At 47.2% G+C, this 17,927-nt stretch overlaps 1 protein-coding gene across 6 annotated transcripts in view; it reads right to left on the minus strand.

Moving 5' to 3' along the window:
- Nucleotides 1–17,927, minus strand: part of Edc3 (enhancer of mRNA decapping 3) — a 48,735-nt gene that overhangs the window by 2,678 nt on the left and 28,130 nt on the right. For 2 of the 6 annotated variants that reach the window (XM_076925588.1, XM_076925586.1), the window contains exons 5-8: nucleotides 9,165–9,318; nucleotides 5,898–6,115; nucleotides 1,990–2,261; nucleotides 209–1,416 (exon numbers count right to left, since the gene is read on the minus strand). In XM_076925588.1, coding sequence (XP_076781703.1) covers nucleotides 1,348–1,416; nucleotides 1,990–2,261; nucleotides 5,898–6,115; nucleotides 9,165–9,318 — 713 coding nt within the window. In that variant the 3' untranslated portion in view covers nucleotides 209–1,347. Of the gene's footprint in view, nucleotides 1–208; nucleotides 2,262–5,897; nucleotides 6,116–9,164; nucleotides 9,319–17,927 lie in introns of those variants that run through there. The other 4 variants (XM_076925590.1, XM_076925589.1, XM_076925587.1 and 1 more) reach the window with 3 other exon arrangements.

Genomic DNA, 17,927 nt, shown 5'->3' on the forward strand with positions numbered 1-17,927 from the left:
AGTAGAGTTCTGGCCCCAGGAGACGTGCCAGACCTAGAAAGGCTCGTGCACCTTCATTTCAAGGGACACAGCTCTCTACAGCTAACCAAACAAAATCTGGTTATGCCTCAGCTGTCTTGTCACTCCATCTCCATCCCCAACAATCCCAGCGATGAGGGCAGGCACCTAGGAACTAGAGAAGCAGCACTCCCATTGTTCTACAAAGCAGTTAAGATAGCACAGAGTTCTGTCACTTTATTGTGCTGGCTTTGGGTTCACCAAGAGCTGCATGCATTAGTGACAGAGTTGACACCTGGCTGAGACCAGCTATTGAGCAGGAACTTCCAAAAAGAGCTGCAGGCAGGAGTAACACTTTGAACTCTAGGGAGGTCCAGGCCAAGAGCAGGGAGAACTGCCTAATGTTAGCCATCTGCAGGTCCAGAGTTCTACCTCCTTTTTTTGCGTGTCTAGTAGCCTGTGTCTAGTAACCTGTGGGTGCCTGCTGTCCCAATCGTAACCCTGCCTTTAGAAAAGAGGCCTAGCTTGAAAGCTAAAGTCCTGTTGTACAGCTGAGGCTCCCAGTCCTCTGGCCTGTTTCCTGGAGCTTGAGATAACTGAAGAGAAAAGATAGACAGGAAAGGCTATTACCGTCTGTTCCTGGCCATGTTCCTACAAGAGAGCAGCCTGAAATCATGGTACCAGGGTTTACCCAAACCTTGACCCAAACATTTTAGCGAGCCCATCTGCCTGTTCACCTATACCCCTCAACTAGTGACAGGCACAGCAGAATGCCTGTGGGGAAAAGCCTCAGAGGTCTCTGCTAAGGCTCCGGGCATAGTTCTATCCTAATAACCTGAAAGACCGAAGCCCAGGAAGATCCTGAGGATAATGCCCTAGGATCTGAGCAGTGTGACGTTCCCAGAGCTGAATCTCACCACTACGGTCACCTAGAACTGGGCTCATTTTTGGCATGTTTGAGACAGGCCACTAGTTCCAAGTCTGCACATCTGAAGAGGACAGCTATAAAGGAATAAACTGGAGTGAAGCCATGGCAGGAGGGGGACATGTAACCTGTCCTGGGATAGGTGTAAAGGGCCATTTCCAGAGACAGGGAGAAGGGGCAGACAGTGTTTATGGACAAGGAGGTAGGAAGTGATGGTAGGACTGAAGCACCAGGGAGCCTCCTCTGGCTCAGCACCAAGCTCCCCCAGGGTCTCCCCAATACTGAAGAGCTGCATCCTGAGGGTCTGGTTCCTAACTAGGCGGTGGGCATTGTAGCTTGACAGGCACAAAACTGCTAAAGGTGACAGACAAACAGCAGAGCAGCCAGTCCAAAATCTCACCATAGCCGTCATCTCGACACACTCCTCAGGAAAAGTGCCCACATAAAATTGGAACATCTGAGAAGGGTCCAAAGTTTCCAAACAAACTGGTGGCCTTGGGGGGGAAGCAGAGACACAGTACAGGTTTGTCTTCTGGATAGCTGCTATGCAGCCTAATCCACGTAGTAACAGGAAGAGTGGGCTGTCTGCTTGCAGGGCCAGAGGAAGCATGGGAGACATAAAGCCTTCTGAACTAAGAGTGGTTGGAGGCCCTGACAGGCCCCGGCCCACCCCACAATGTGCCAGCCCATGCCCAGTAGATGTAAACCTGAAACAGTCTTAGAGCTGCCTACGTCTGTAAACAAAGCCCCTTAGTTAAGTGGAGGCAGGGGAGGATAGAAAGATGCCTGGAGCACTGCTCTACCCCTGACACATGCCAGTGGGAAAGCCTTCCCTGCTTAAGGGAAGGTGGCAGGCAAGTTTAAGTATGTTTTGTTCTCTCATAGAAGAAACAAACCCAAGAGATAGTCTATAAGGTCCACAAAGCTTCACATCTTAAGGCGTCCCTTAGTGGGTTTGGCGGCAGGAGTGCAGGGAATACAGGGTCCAGCTGCCCAAAGCCCCTCTAGGCAGAGTGTAGGGGAATGACAAACTTGCAGCCGAAGGGTGAGTGGTAGTTGATGCCAACCTCCTGGAAGACTTGCTGGGGAATGCCAATGTCACACAAATAGACTCGGCCTGCGTGCTCCCCGAGTGGCAGAGGCAGGCCCAGTGCCAGGGACCATTTGGCATCAATGCCCTGCTCTACTTCATGCACAGGAGGGTCTATGCTGAGTACTGGTGCCCGGTTCTGGTTGGCCCAGGCCACAGCTGCCTTGTACCAGGGCTGATCTCGAAGGAAGGCATTCTCGGGACAGTCCAGGCAGTTGATAACCAGGTCCACAGGGCTAGTAGGGAGATCTGCAGATAGAAAAATACATCTGAAAATTCCTGGAACACACAGACAGCAGGTCACACCAGGTCCCAGGAATACCTCGTTTTCTAGATTGTACCACTCTAATACCTCTCCAAAGGCCAACCCTCGCAAGGGCGTAAGGCTCTCACCTCCTCTGCCTTGCAGATAGGGTTTTATATCTGACTAACCCTCATGATGTTAGGCGGTCAGCCCTCTCAGGATGCTCTCAGGGTCCAGCAGAGACACCAGCTGCCAACAGGCATTTCTACTCAAAACCTGGCCTGGACTTAGCTCCCACTGGCAGCTAGCCTGCCCTTCTCTGGGAATTCCTCATGCAAATGGGTCCTTTCCTCCACTCAGCCCAGACTTAGGAAGAGGAGGAAACCATCTCTGTCCTCCTGGAACCTAAAGGGCTTCCTAACAGCCAGGGAGATGGTTCAATACTTCCATTAAAGGCACTTGCTGCCAAGCCAGAGGCCCCAAGTTTGATCCCCAAGATACACATGGTAGGAGAAAGAACAGGCTTCTTTAAGTTACCCTTCAGACCTCCACACACGCCGTTAACACATGCATACCCACACAAACTTAAGTAAAGCAACAATGGGGGGTTTTGTCTTTCTAGAAAAAAAAAAAGAGACTCCTCTGCTCTGACCAGACTATAGTCCTCTGTAGCAGTAAGAACAGGAAGTTTCAATATGTATGCAAATATAGGATTAGCCTAAGAATTAACCTGATATGAGCAACAATGAGACTAGACTGCAGGGTCAGTATCCGCAGGCCAGCTTCCTGAAGCAGCTACCATAGGAAGGTCTTTAGATAGCTTGAGGAAGGACTGGCTGGACCACAGGCAGTGGTGGTTTGAATATGCTTGGCCCATGGGAAGTGGCACTATTAGGAGGTGTGGCCTTGTTGGAGGAAGTGAGTCACAGGGGGGTGGGGTGGGCTTTGAGGTGCTATGTTTAAGCTTCACCCAGGGTGAAGAGAGGCTCCTCCTGGCTGCCTGCAGAAGACAGTCTCCCTCTGCTGCCTTTGGATCAAGATACAGAACTCTCAGTTCTTTCTCCAGCACCAAGTCTCCCTGGATACTGCCATGCTTCCTGTCGTGAAACTGTAAGCCACCCCCAATTAAATGTTTGCCTTGGTCATGGTGTCTTTTCACAGCAATGAAACCCTAAGACAACAGCACTGCATCAGAGATTGTAATCCATTTCCAGCACTCACTCAGTCTAGTGCTCAGCCTACAGTTAACGGTATTGCTCAATCAGGAACTCGAGGCTGCCCTACTTAAAACACATGCAGGTAAAGTTCCAGTGGGCCATGAGTCAGTCCCTCAAGCAGAAACCTTTGTGTGCATGGAGAAGCCTGTGGTTCTGGACTAGTCCTCCTGACTTGCCGGGTGGCCTCTGGCAAGGGCTTTCCCTCTTGGGACCTCTCTCTGTACTCTAACTTTGACCCCCTCCCTGACATGTCACTCCTTGGCTTCAGAAACAAAAGAACCCAGTTCCTCGGCCTCTTTCCTAACAGCTTCTCTGCCTCCACAGCACCTGAAACTCCAGGCTGGATCCTTCCTTCTGCTCCACAGTCACATTTCCTACTTGAGCAGCACTGGTTCCAACCCCTGAACCCTAAGAGCCATCTAACCCGAGAGGTTCTTTCTCTACCAAGTCCCACTGAGGACGAAAGATTTAGAGCATTTTCTCATCCTCTCTCAGATCTATTCATTTTATGTGTACGTATGAATGTGTACAACATGTTCAAGGCGGAAGACAATGTCAGACCCCTTGAACTAGAGCTTCAGAAGGTTCTGTGCTGCCTCAAAGGTGCTGGGAATTGAATCCAGGACCTCAGCAAGTAGAGCGTAATTACTTTCAACCACTGAGCCATCTCTCTAGCCTTTCGTTTTCGTCTTTTGTTTTTTAAATGTTATTGAGTTGCCCAGGATGGCCTCTAAGCTGGGAATCTCTCTGCCTAGGCCTCCTGAGGCGCTCACTAAAGCCATTCCTATTTCTCCTCTTGCTTCTCTCTGGTAAGCTGACTCTGTAGCTTCACAAATGATTCAGAAGCCAAGCACTTTCCATCACCCCCTCTAATATAGCTCCTGTCCCAGCTATCTGCTACCTCTAATTCTCAGAACCTTTCTGTAACCCGATCTCCCACTCAAAGCCCGGAGTGCTTGTCTAGCAGCTGAGCTAGGTAAGAAACAGGTTTGAGTCTGTGGGTTTAAAACTAGACTGGTGTACAGAACGACTTCCAAGCCAACCATGGATACACAGCGTGATTCTGTCTACAGAGAATTATCCTAGTAGATAATCTGTGTCCTACCACCACCAACTCTACATCCCACCTCGAGTCAAAGCTCAAACCCCTTCACGACCCAGCCTCCAGCATTCTCCGTCCTCCCTGCTACAGTTTACTTACCTTTAAGTACTACATCCCACCTGGAGTCAAAGCTCAAACCCCTTCACGACCCAGCCTCCAGCATTCTCCGTCCTCCCTGCTACAATTTACTTACCTTTAAGTACTACATCCCACCTGGAGTCAAAGCTCAAACCCCTTCACGACCCAGCCTCCAGCATTCTCCGTCCTCCCTGCTACAGTTTACTTACCTTTAAGTACTACATCCCACCTGGAGTCAAACCTCAAACCCCTTCACGACCCAGCCTCCAGCATTCTCCGTCCTCCCTGCTACAATTTACTTACCTTTAAGTACTACATCCCACCTGGAGTCAAAGCTCAAACCCCTTCACGACCCAGCCTCCAGCATTCTCCGTCCTCCCTACTACAGTTTACTTACCTTTAAGTACTACATCCCACCTGGAGTCAAAGCTCAAACCCCTTCACGACCCAGCCTCCAGCATTCTCCGTCCTCCCTGCTACAGTTAACTGACCTTTAAGTACTAACTGACCTGAGGTTGGTTACTTGTATGCTCATCTCTTCTAACCACAGTGTGAATCACATCATGGGGAAATGATTTTATTTCTTTGAGACAGGGTCTCAAATATATACAGCCCTGGAACTTGATATATAGACCAGGATGGCCTTGAACTCAGGGAGATCAACCTGTTTCTGCCTCCCAAGAACTCTGATTAAGCCACACACCACCACACCCGGCTGGGAAAATGGATTCAAAAAGTCATTTCCATGTTTATTCCCAGAACTGGGAACAGTGCCAGTCCCATAAATATTTATGAAATGAGACAGTGGGTATCTAGCTCTCTGAGTAGCAGGAAAAGGGTAGGGCCTTGGGTTTTTATTTTAGGTAATTTAAAGATGCTCTTGGAAGCAGAACATGCACGCAAGTGCGTGCACACACGCACACACATGCACACACGCATGCATGCAGGTATTTCCTCCACAGTAATCCCAACTGGCCTCAAACTCATGAATATCCTGTCCCTATCTCCTAAGAACTGAGATTTTAGATGTGGGGCACCACCATACTGAGCCAATGAAGCAAACTCTCCCCATGTAATTAATGCCTTTCTACTTGGCACCACCAGGTGGCACCACCACATTGTCATGCTACCAAGGAAGCAGGAAGCTGTGACCTTTATTGAGAGCCACTTTCTTTGTGAACCTAGGTCTTTACACATAAAGTAAGTATTCTACCCTTGAGCTCCACTCCAATGCTGATGCTCACCTCTTAGGCTAGACACTTGCTGACCTTGGGTCTTGCTGAAGAGAGACAGTTCATTGGTAATAGACTCCAGCATCTTGACAAAGTTGGGCAGGAAGAGGATGACTTGCACGTCATGGTTGGCTAGGTGCCTCCCACAACTGATACCCTGAGCCCCCTTCACATGGGGCCCGCACAACAGAGCTACTGTAGGCCTCTGGTGGACATTCTTAGGATTCAACCTAGAACACAAAAGTGGAGCAGCAGTTACTGGACAGGCTGGGCCCATCCCTTGAGTCCCTATCCCAGAAACAAGTACTTGTTGTTCTGTGGACACCTTACTCTCCACTGCCGACACTACAAGCCACCAGGCCTGATGTGCTTGGTGCTCACTGCTTGGTGTTCCCACTACTTCACCACAACAAACACACAACCCTGTTTGTCTGAACTATGTTCTGACCCAAAACATCTTCATGTGAAGAACAGAGAAGTCCCGAACCCCATGTGATGGAACTCCATGTACTCCGTTTCTGAGTCCTAGCCCCAGGTTAGCTGGCTCCAGCATGGTCAAGCTCCTCACTCCTTCCCATGTTCACACTATGTCCTCTGGACAAACAGCCCTTCACTTTTCTTTTCTTTTCTTTCTTTCTTTTTCTTTTTTCTTTTTTCTTTTTTTTTTTTTGTAGTATTTTTATTGATTATTTGGGAATTTCACATTATTTACCTCAAAATCACACTTCCCAGTCCTCCAAAGTCTGTCTGCCACCCCTGCAACCCCCCTCCAAAAAAAGAAGGAAAAAAAACACACAAGTCCAGAGAGTCTGATGTGTGTTGCCCATATACTTACTCACTGGAGCATGGCCAGACTCCCAGTGGCCAGCCCTTTAAAGACAAACAGGTCCTTCCCCACCTGTAACCCCGCCAGAAGCATTCAACAGTGAAGACCTACACTTCAATATCCTGTGTATCACAATTTTACAGTTTCCTGACTAGGTGGTTATTTTGGGGGTGGGGTGGAGGTTGTCACTAAGCCCTGTGTTCCTCTTTCTCAAGTGTGAATCTGAAGTCATCAATGCCACTGCAGAAACAGCCATTAGGAAGGTTGAAAAACCACTGTTCTAGAGGAAATATAATACTTCTTCCTTTACATACAAGCTTCGGGGTCCTGGCATCTGGTTCAGGGGTCTGCTTTCTCGGGCCCTTCGTAACCCCATCATAAGCCCTCACCAGCATGAAAGCAGGTTGGTGTCTTAGCACCCAGAGCACCTCTGCAGAACAAAGTTCTGGCACCATTACACCAGCAGTGTTACCTGGGTGGTCCTTTAAGCTCCAAGCCACAGTTTGCTCCTCTTAAATCATGGGTCTAAATATTTCCCTTCAATGTGAAGCTCTGAGGAAAACGGTTGTGAAACACGGCACTTGAGACACACATTGAACACAGACAGAAAACAGTGTGTCTGACTTCCAAAGGACTAGTAACTGCTACAAAGGACAGACATGTAACTTCAGAGAGCTCTAAGAAAAACCAGCAAGGCTTGGTGGTGGTAGCACAGAACTTTAATTCTAACACTTTGGAGGCAGAGAGGCAGAGAGAGGAGCAGAGAGAGAGTGGCAGAGAGGCAGAGAGAGGGGCAGAGAGAGAGTGGCAGAGAGGCAGAGAGAGAGAGGCGGAGAGGCGGGGAGGCGGGGAGGCGGGGAGGCAGAAGCAGGAGGACCCTCTGTGAGCTCAGGGCCAGTCAGGTCTACAAAGTGAGGCAAGTTCCAGTAATGAGACGCTGACTCCATGACAGGCTTCAACTTGGCAGTCCAGGAGATTAGGCCTAAAAACCCAGGCTTCAGGCAGCGAGTTAGAAACTGCACTGCCATCAGAAACAGTCCCACCACCTGGCCTGAAACGAGGAAAATGCATCAGCAGTTTCCAGCTAGCCTCCATACCCTAGAGATGGAATAGGATGAAGGTCACCGAGCCCAGAATCCCCTAATGTGCTTTAAATCAGGCCCCCCACGTTCACTTAGTTCTCTCTCTCTTGGTAATGGAAGACCCCCAACAATGCCGGACTTCTGCAGAATAAAACACTCTTTGTACTTACATACTACTTAAGTCTGGGGTGTCATTCTTTGGTGAATCATGGACCCTTACACCAGAACAGCCAGGGCTACACAGAGAAGCTCTGTCTTTAAAAAAACAATTTTTTTTTTTTTTCAAAACCCAACAACCACAGAAAAATCATAAATCAATCAGGCACAATGGTGAACACCTGTAGCCAAGTGCCTGCAAGCCTTGGAGTCTGAGGCAGGAGGATTGACAATTCTAGGACAGCCAGGACCAGAGTAGACCTGTCTTTAAAAAAAGAAAAGAAAAAAGAAAGAGAAAAAAAAAAAGGCAAAGGGCCCACTGGCCAGAAGAAGCCGGCTGGTGAAGAATGCACTGGTGAGGACATGCATAGCCTCCGCCCGCACACTGTCTCTAGAAAGTCACTTAATGGCTTCAAAAGCCCTTCTCCCCAATGAGTTCATTCCAAGACAATCCAGGTGGCTCATTCTGAGAGTAAGATGTGCAGCAAGCTGTATCCCTCCTGAGGGAGTCCCCTTCTCTTTCTACACAAGAATGTGGGGCATAGAAAACAACAGGCCCAAGCAAAGCACACCGAGGAACAAATACTCCTAACTCTACAAAGCAAGGAGTTGGGGCCTATCCTTCCTGGTTCAAACCTGCATTCATTAAGACTGCTTTAGAACCAGGAGACACTATGCAGCCAAACACAGTCAGGGAATTTCTAGACACTTTTCTCTGCTTCCTTCATCATGACAATTCACTGTACTTCCTGAATGAAGACTTCCCCAGGCATGAGCAGTGTGGTGTGTTGTCTCTGGTGTGCCCAAGGTCAAACAGAAGGTCTAGGACACACCCTCTGGTAAGACAAGCTGTGCGGCTAACAGTGGCCTTTGGGCAGAAACCACCTCCTCCACTAGGCTGTCAGGGTGTCTCTAATGTCCTCAGTGATGGCGTTCAAGACCGATGGCGTTCAACAGTGCTTTCTAGTGACATGCCAGATCTCCAAAAGGCCTTCTCCAAGTCAGACCTGACAATCAGCATGGATCTCAAAAGACCAGACAGCTGCTGTCAGGAAAGGAGGAACAGTGAAGACTTCCCGGAGATGGGTAAGAGAAAGGGCGAACAGAGAGTTGGCAGCCTAAGAGGCTCACAGGGGACAGCAGTGACGCCTGTCAGCAGCTCCTACGTGCTTGTGAGGTGTGTGGGCTGACATTCAGCACTGTAGAGACACTCACCTGTTGGGTCCTCCGAGGAGAGTCAGCGCCATCTGACTGGCACACACACCGGTCATCTCGAGTCTCCGCTCTAAGGTCAGCCCATGCTTCTCAGCCACAGACAACAGTTTTTTATGTAGCTCGTAGGAAACACTTGGGACTACCAGGCCAGAGTCTGTGGTGAAAGAGGCAAGGAGCAAGAGGAAAATATTGTAAGAAATTGGGTCCAAAAATGTGGGCATTCTACACAGATTCTGCAAATGCTAACTTTCTTTTTTTTTTTTTTTTTTTGGAGACAGGACTTCTCATGTAGCCATAGATGACCTTGAACTCTAAATCCTCCTGTTTCCACCTTCTAAGTGCAGGAATTACAAATAGCACACACATGCCCAGTTTATTCACTATTGAGAACTAAACCCAGAGCTTTATGTACACTCGGGAAAAACTCTATCAAAGGAGCTTCATTCTAAGTCAATGCCAACTTCGTAAGAATAAGCCTTTCCGGGACTTTGGAGTACGCCTTTAATTTCAGCATCTGAAGGCAGGGGTAATCTGATCTCTGTGAGTCTGAGGTAAGCCTGGTCTGCATAGTGAGTCCAGGACAGCCAGGGTTGTGTAGAGACTATGCCTCCTGTTCCAGCCTCCTCCCTGAGGCTAAGGCATGCTTGGCGTACATGACGACCTATATTACTCGTTCTAGATCAACCTGTGGGTTACCACCCAGGGCAAGGAGGGGGGCAGAGGGGAGTGGGATGGTGGTGGCAAATGTCCTTGCGCAGAGGTGGCCTAAGAAAACAGCCGTCGCACTACAACTCACAGTAGTAGCAAAAGTACAGTTATGAAGTAGGAATGAAAATTATTTTATGGCTGGGGTCACCATGGTATGAGGAACTGTATGAAGGCGTGGCAGCGCTCAGGAGGCTGAGAGCCAATGCTCTAAAAACAGGGAGCGTGTCCTCCCTCATAAGCAATTCCCATCACAATAAAACACCACACTTTCCCAAAATGGGAGAAGTCACCTTGGACTTTAGAGTTATCTTCATCGACAGGCTGCTCCTCTTTTCCAAGAATTGGAACAGATACTAATTAGTCCTCTGACCCCTCTAAACACCACTATTCTCATCAATTTCTTGGAAGGAAGTCCCTCTCTGCTTCCTCTTATTTCTCACTTCCAGTTAGTTCTTCCTCTTAGCTTAAGAAATTCAGTCAGCAGCTTGTTTTCTCAAGTAGCGTGTCATTTTCTCCCTATGCATACTACCAACCTTCTGGCCATCAAGAAGTCTACAGCGAAACAACTGTCAAGCTACTTAAAAGAACATTTTTAATAAAGAAAATATCCAATAAAAATATATAATAAAAAAAAAAAAACAGAAAAAGAACATTTTTTTCCATTTACCAAAAACAACATTCTAAGAGTTCTGTAGTTTATGTGGTACACCTCACACATGTCAGCATCTGCAGTTCTGTAGTTTATGTGGTACACCTCACATACATCAGCATCTGCAGACCAGTAACATCTTAGAGATCAGGAACCAAGCAAAGACCAACACCAAAGTCAAAACTTGTGATCCGAAGCCCTTTTCTTAATAACAAAGGTCTTGCTCTGCCAAAATAACAATGTCATCTTGCAAATGCAATGGCCCAGAAGAAGCCCTTTTAGCTTCCCTGTCTGAGGAAACCAACATGGGCACTGGGCTGGAGAGAAGGCTCAGAGGCTAAGAACACTGACTACTCTTTCAGAAGATCCAGTGTGGATTCCCAGCACCCACATGGCAGCTCACAACTCCCTAACTGCAGTTCAAGGGATCTCACCCTCTTTCTGGCTTCTGTGGGCACATATACACACAGTACAGTCATGCATGCAGGCAAAACACCCGTACACATTTAAAAACACAAACAACGGGCTGGAGAGATGGCTCAGTGGTTAAGAGCACTGACTGCTCGGTCCTGAGTTCAATTCCCAGCAACCACATGGTGGCTCACAACCATCTGCAATGGGATCTGATGCCCTCTTCTGGTGTGTCTGAAGACAACTACAGTGTATTCACATATGTAGAATAAATAAATCTAAAAAAAAAAAAAAAAAACAAAAAACAAAAAAAACCCAACAACAACAAAACAGGCTCTAGCAAGTAAGTCATCAGAGGATAACATACTCTCTGTGTTTGGCATTTTGGATACCAGATCTTGAACTCCTTCAGGTAGGGTGGTGACCCTTTTCCATCAGTAGCCACGAGCCACTCACTGTGCTTGTGAGCGTGCTGCATCTCTGCCTTTAATACAGGCATGGTCTCACCAACTGGTCATGCTATTTATGATTTAGTCTAAAAACATTAGTTTTCTTGTGGGTTTATCATCATCCCACTGCTCCAGTATTCTGTAACCTGTCTGCCTAGTGGCCATTTCTAGAGAAATTTCTTTTCCTTCTATTATGAACCCAGTCTTGGATGTGTAGACTGCCCAAACCAGACACAAGGAGGATATTTGCTGTGGGTTTTAGCAAAAAGTGGAAAGCCCAATTCTATGGCATTTAGGCCCGTGTCTCCTCAAGTAAGGCAGAATAATACAATTTCAAATAAGAAAGACATAATAAAAATGCCTCTAACATTTGTCAAAATAAATGTCAGCTGAGTGCTTCTGCCTGCCTCCCATTTTTGTTATGGACAAAGGTGACAAACAGCAGCATTAAAAACAAGAGTCTCTCTCTCTAAACTGTTTCTCACTAGTGTCTCAGGTGCAAGGCTGAAGGTGCAGCCCGACCTTACATGTCAAGTGCTGATTAAAACAGCCATTTTTTTTTTTTTTTTTTTTTTTTTTTTTTATGGCCTGCCTTAGACAGGCCATAAGACGGGACTAATTAGGAAACCCTGACAGTAGTGAAAAGGCTGGCTGAATTTCCAAGACTCCTAAGCTGTCCTATCCAACTAGTTACACACCTATCTAACTAAAAAACCTCCTGACCTGCAAAGTCACGCACAGGAGAGCTTGTGCTGTCTAACCCCTCCTGTTTACCTGAACAAGTCCTGCTGGTTTAAAATATGGGCGGCTTGCTACAGTACAAACCAAGCTTCCCAAGCCCAGCTCTTGCGCTCTTCAGACAGGAAGCTCTCTGGGAACAGTAGATTCCTTTTGAGCTGGCACTCCCCTCCCAGTCCTAGAGAATATGAATGAAACTCTGGAGATAAGGGAAAACAAGCAGTCTCCACCCTGGCTAGGTGCTACTCCAGCTGGGAACAAAGTCTCCTGCCATCTCCCCTGGTCTGTGATGATGGGCTGGCATAATGTGATAGCCTAGAGTGAGGTGGGCTAGAATCCTCTCTGCCGGCAGTCCTATGCTGGGGACCTTACTGGAGCCTGCTCTGTTTGCTTCTCCAAAAGGAATACACAAGAATCACAAAATGTTCCTTTTAAACATTTATAAATAGAGTTCAAGAAGCTAGACGGGCTTATCAGAAACAGGCAGGAGTAATAAAATAAGCCCCAAAGAAAAGGAAAGAAAAGGAAGCTAGAATACAGCGTGTACGCTACAAACAATAACACTGGCGATCTAAGCATGCGCCAAGGAAGCAAGAACACAGCATGTATGCCACAAACAATAACACTAGTGATCTGAGCATGCGCCAAGCCTAATTATGTTTGGGTTGGAAGGTGGATCTTTATTGTTTGAGAATCAAGGCAGTCAAATCAGTTTCTCTGAATATTGTATGTATTTTACAGCTGAACTGAAGAAAAGGTGAGCTAACCAGATCTGGTTCACGGCAAACATAGCATTTGTAAGGTTCCTATTAACCTCCAGGTATCAAGGAAAACAACTCCATCACACACTGCACGGGCAGGAACCAAGGCTCCTCTCTGCACCGCTCAAATCCACATTGTGGCTGGGCTGCCTCTTGGGTCATATGACCCAGTGGCCTAGCCATGCTGTCACTTATGTACTCTGCCTTCTGGTCCACAGCACTGTAGGCTGTCTCCTTACAGACACACATGTTCTGATACTCTCCACGCTCCAGTCTGGCAGTGCTACATCCAAGCTTCCCCTCCCATCCACTCAGGTCTAGCCTTTCTCCTGCCTAACTGACTCTGACAACTGAGTGCCTCTCAGTGTTAACGAAATCTTTATGCAAAGGTGACTCTTTAGTGGGAAAGGTTCCGTGCCCTGTAGCCCGTCAACAATGGACACAGCTCCACTGATGGGCATGGGATTCCTCTGCATCTAGGAACTGAGTCTATTCTGTGGCAGTCACAAAGTGGGGAGTCTGGGGGTGAGCATGTCTTCCTTTTGTTTCAAAACCACTTGCAAATTAGCACCTTCAGATAACCAATGTATGGGGAGCCCTGCAGATCTATAGTAAAGCTACCAGAAATGCAATGTGGCATCAAAGGGAATTGTTAAGAGAAGCCTTATACTACAACAGACATTATCCCACACAGGACGCTTTCTGTTCTGGCCGCATCTACCCACAACCTTTACTTCAGACACCACCTCTATCAGGCCCCAGTTACCTTGCCTGCTTCTAGTTGCTATTCCAACAGTTCCTTTAGGAACTCTTAGCTTCCCTTTTCTGGTACTAGAATCTTCAACTTTTACTTTAAAGCATTTTATTTATTTACTTATTTGTGCAGGTATGCCATGGTATATAGGTAGAAGTATGAAGAAAACGTGTGGGAATTAGTTCTTTCTTACCATTATATAGTTCTGGGGATCAAACTCAGGTGGGCAGACATCAGACCAGTAATTTTTTTTCTGAGACAGGGTTTCTCTGTGTAGCCCTGGCTGACTTGAAGCTTGCTCTGTAGACCAGGCTGGCCTCAAACCCACAGAGATCTGCCTTTGCCTCCCAAGTCCTGGGATTAAAGTTTATACCATGGCTGCCCTGCTCAGACCAGTAATTTTTACTTTTAACTAATACATTGAACATAAAAGTTGTATATCTTAATGTGGTACCATGTAATGTTCAACAAACACGAAGGATGTGTAATGTTTAAATTAGGTCAAACCCAGAGTTGGACCCTGAGGCCGGGATCTGAGGCCTGCTCCACAGAAGGGAAATCATGCCCGTGCTTGGTACTGTGAACATGATTTACAGCTCATGGCTCTGGAGGCCCTAAGCCCTAGGGGAACCCACTACTAATGATCTACTAAATGGACACGTAGTCAAACTGCCTTCTATATATTTACATGTATTCCCATATATTAGTGCAGCTCTCTGCTCTGGCCCAGAACACCCTCCACAGTGGGCAGTGGTTAAAGCAGAGGCTCACAGCCGGTCAGAGTGCTGACAGTAAGTGGCTGCTGAGTGCCCGGCCCTAAACGAGACATGTGCATCAAACCCCCAAGGCTCAGGCCACATCCTGGGGAAAGAGGCAGAAAGAATGTCAGAGCTCAGGAGTGGGAAGGATGCTGAGAAATGCCATCTTCTGTATATGACATGGCTTTTGTGGTTACCTGCATAAGAGAAGGCCAGAGAGCGTACAAGAGGCAGCACTAATTGGACCACACTTCAGAAGGCTTTTTAAAGACAAACTGTTTATCAAAGAGATGAAGGCAGAAAAAAAAGTGAGAACAGAAAGGCCCAACAGAGTGATTCCAAGGGGTATCTGGGGGTTTACAAGGTAGCACGAGAAACTAAAGGGTCATGAAAAACTATCTTTGATAGCCCCATCAAACTGGGGCTATTGGGCCAAAATACAGTAGGTTCCAGTCCCTCTAGCCCTTAGTTAGAGTTCAGACTCTTAAAATTGTAGCAAAGTTGCTTTCCAGTGGAGCCAACAGCAGCCACAGACAAGCTCTTAAGGCCAGTGACAACGCCTGCCTTACTGTACAGACCAAGACAGGTCTTCCAAGCTTATTAACGTTTGCAGTCTGGTAATGAAGGATCTGCTAGAACCTGAGGTTCCCCAAATCAATCAAGTGGCCATCAAGGCAGTCTGCCTGCAGAGGCCTGACTTCAGAGACTAGGCTCCTTACTTCTCTGCTCATGAGGAATGAAAACCTTGGTACTGGAGCACAGGGTAATCAGTGCATGTGTTCTAGTACAAAACACATTGAGGGGTTGGGGATTTAGCTCAGTGGTAGAGCACTTGCCTAGCAAGTGCAAGGCCCTGGGTTCGGTACTCAGCTCTGGAAAAAAAAAAAAGAAAAAGAAAAAGAAAAAAAAAGAAACACATTGAATTCAACTTCTGTTGTCTGCTGCGAGGTTGTCCCTTGGAAAGTGCTCCCTAGCACCTGTCCTAACCTGTGATGGGAAGGTGATGAGTCTTAAGGCTCATGGGGAGACTAGGAATTCACCAAGTGGGTAGGGTCAGTGGTCTAAGAGGGCGTGCAATGTAAAACAGTGCCCACTGAAGCAGACACTTAATTCTAGGAGAGAAGCAGCTTCTTCAGGAGCATAACAGCTGTAGCTCAGGCTGGCCTGGGATCCACTGTGAAGCCTAAGCTGGCCTGGAACCTAAGGTGGTTTCCTGTCTCAGCCTCCCTAGTCCTGGGATTAACTACATATTCTTGAGATAAATATACTGTTAGTCTTAGAAATGCTAGAAGGTTCTTGGAAGACTCTTGGTAACAAGAGGAAAATGCCCAGAGCTCAGAGGCAGAATGAAATCCAAACTATGGAAGGCAGCTGCCAGATGGAAGCAATGAATTAAACCTGTCCTTGAGAAGAGGAGATGTCCCATCAAGCCTCAAAAGACTCAGCTTGCCAGGGTGAGAATAAACGCAAGGCAGTAGAAACAAACCAACTCTGGCCAGAGGTCAAAGAAGAGCCTTGAGGTCAGGAGAAATGAGTCTAAGGGTATGGTACTGTTGGGAGCCGCAGTGAGGGTGTCAGTATTCGCTATTACAAGATGGTGCGGGCATCCTGTCCTCCCACTAGTAAACAACTGACTTCGCAGGTGCAAAAGGCAGAAAGGCGTCAAAGTCACTGCCCATCCCGGGGCGTAATATGGGGTGATGAGTGAACAGCCAATCAGAAGTGAACACGCCACTCTAGGGTACATATAGCAGTGCCTTTCCCGGGCTTTGGGTCTTTCCGCTTCTGCTTATACAAGAAGTAAAGCCTCGTTGTAGTAACCACCCGAATTCTGCCTCTCGTGTCTCTCTTCCACGGGCGAAAGAGAACATGGGAGGTGCGCGGAACATGGTACTTGCGGTAAAATCAGAGAGCTTAACTCAAATTTGAGACTGGATCCTTTGCAAGACAATAAACATATTACTGTGTTTTTTGCTGCTTTCTTCATCTCAGCAGACACAGAGTAGAGGTAGAGAAGAATCCTTCAGTAAAGCTGAAAGGATAGTTGCTGAGAGTCAATGCCTGCACCACTAGTGCCCAATGGCCCCACCTGTCCTTTTAGAAGAGGGCTATATAGCAGAAAATAAATGTGGAGTTAGTAAAGTCTCCCCGTCAAAGTGAAGAGCCGGCTTAGCAGTCAAGAGCAGTAAGAGCCCCTCTTACAGCAGACTGGAGCTCCGTCTCCAGGACGCATGTCAGGCAGCTCACAGCTGTCTGCAGCTCTAACTCCAGGGGATCCAACTCCCTCTTATGGACTTTGAGGACATGTGCACTCACGTGTACATACTCACATACAGATACACACAAACACACACAAGTCATTCTTGACCAAGTCACCTAACCAGCAAAACAGTGATGACAAAGACAAGAACTCAACAGTACAATCTCAGAGATGCCATGAAAATCCTATGACCTAAGTACTTGGGGTTTGGAATACAGCAAATGTATTCCAAATGGGGAATGGGATTTGGATACAGTAAATACTCACTGTGCATTACCTGTTAAGCTGCTGATTATAGTGCTACTGCACTAAGTGCCACCACCCATTTCAGCCACAGCTAAGCACTGAACCCATTTCTATATTTGGATATTTACATATCTGGCTGTCTAGCGCCCTAAAGATCCTGAGGTGACTGCGTACCTGGATATCTAGTACCTAGTGTCTGGCACTTGGTATATTTTGTAAATGTTGATGATTTGAAATAATCTTGTGGGAAAACTGCTAATTAAGGTCAAAGACCACATGACCCCATAGCCTCTAGGCTCAGTGCAATATGGGAGACTCCCTTCCTTAGTGGGTGCTCTCCTTCTCCGACCTTGTCTGGGGAATTCTAAGGCCCCACACTCACCTCTACCTGAGGAGTGTCATGCGGCCTCAGTTAGTTTATAGGATCAATTTCCTCTCTCCTGACGAAAGCTGTTCAGCCATCTGAAAGGCTTCCCCATGCTCATAAGGCATTCCAGGTACCCTAAGCCCTCAGCCAATAACCTTTGCCCATCCTGGATGACTCTACCCTTAGTGCCCCAAAACTTTATATAATTTTAATTACCCTAAATAAAGTTGATCTACCTATTGACTGCAGGTCAGTTTGGTTTATTTACTGTACAGACTCACAGGGCCTCTGAACCTCCTACTTGACATGGCCTCATGGACTGTACTGGCCGATGATCCACGAGGGCAGGGAGACCCACATAATCTTACTGAGGCAGCCTTTGCAACTACATTTAAACTCAAGTGTTTACTGAGTAACCAATAGGAACTCAGAATTGTGCAGGTTGCCTTTCAGTCTATTTTATTTGACGATGATCACCCCACTCTACAGAGAAGGGCACAGGCTCAGTAGCTTCCTACTGGCCTTACAAGTCAAACTCCTTATTACTGAAACCACCCTCTCAGCTCTCCATCTTTCAGAGTGAAACATCTACCTTTTCCCTCCTCTGGGCTCAACTGCAAGGCATTACAGAAGAAAAGAGGGGTGGGGGACTTAAATCACAA

Source organism: Arvicanthis niloticus, chromosome 26 (genome assembly GCF_011762505.2).
Source record: "Arvicanthis niloticus isolate mArvNil1 chromosome 26, mArvNil1.pat.X, whole genome shotgun sequence".
NCBI classification, from domain to species: domain Eukaryota; kingdom Metazoa; phylum Chordata; class Mammalia; order Rodentia; family Muridae; genus Arvicanthis; species Arvicanthis niloticus.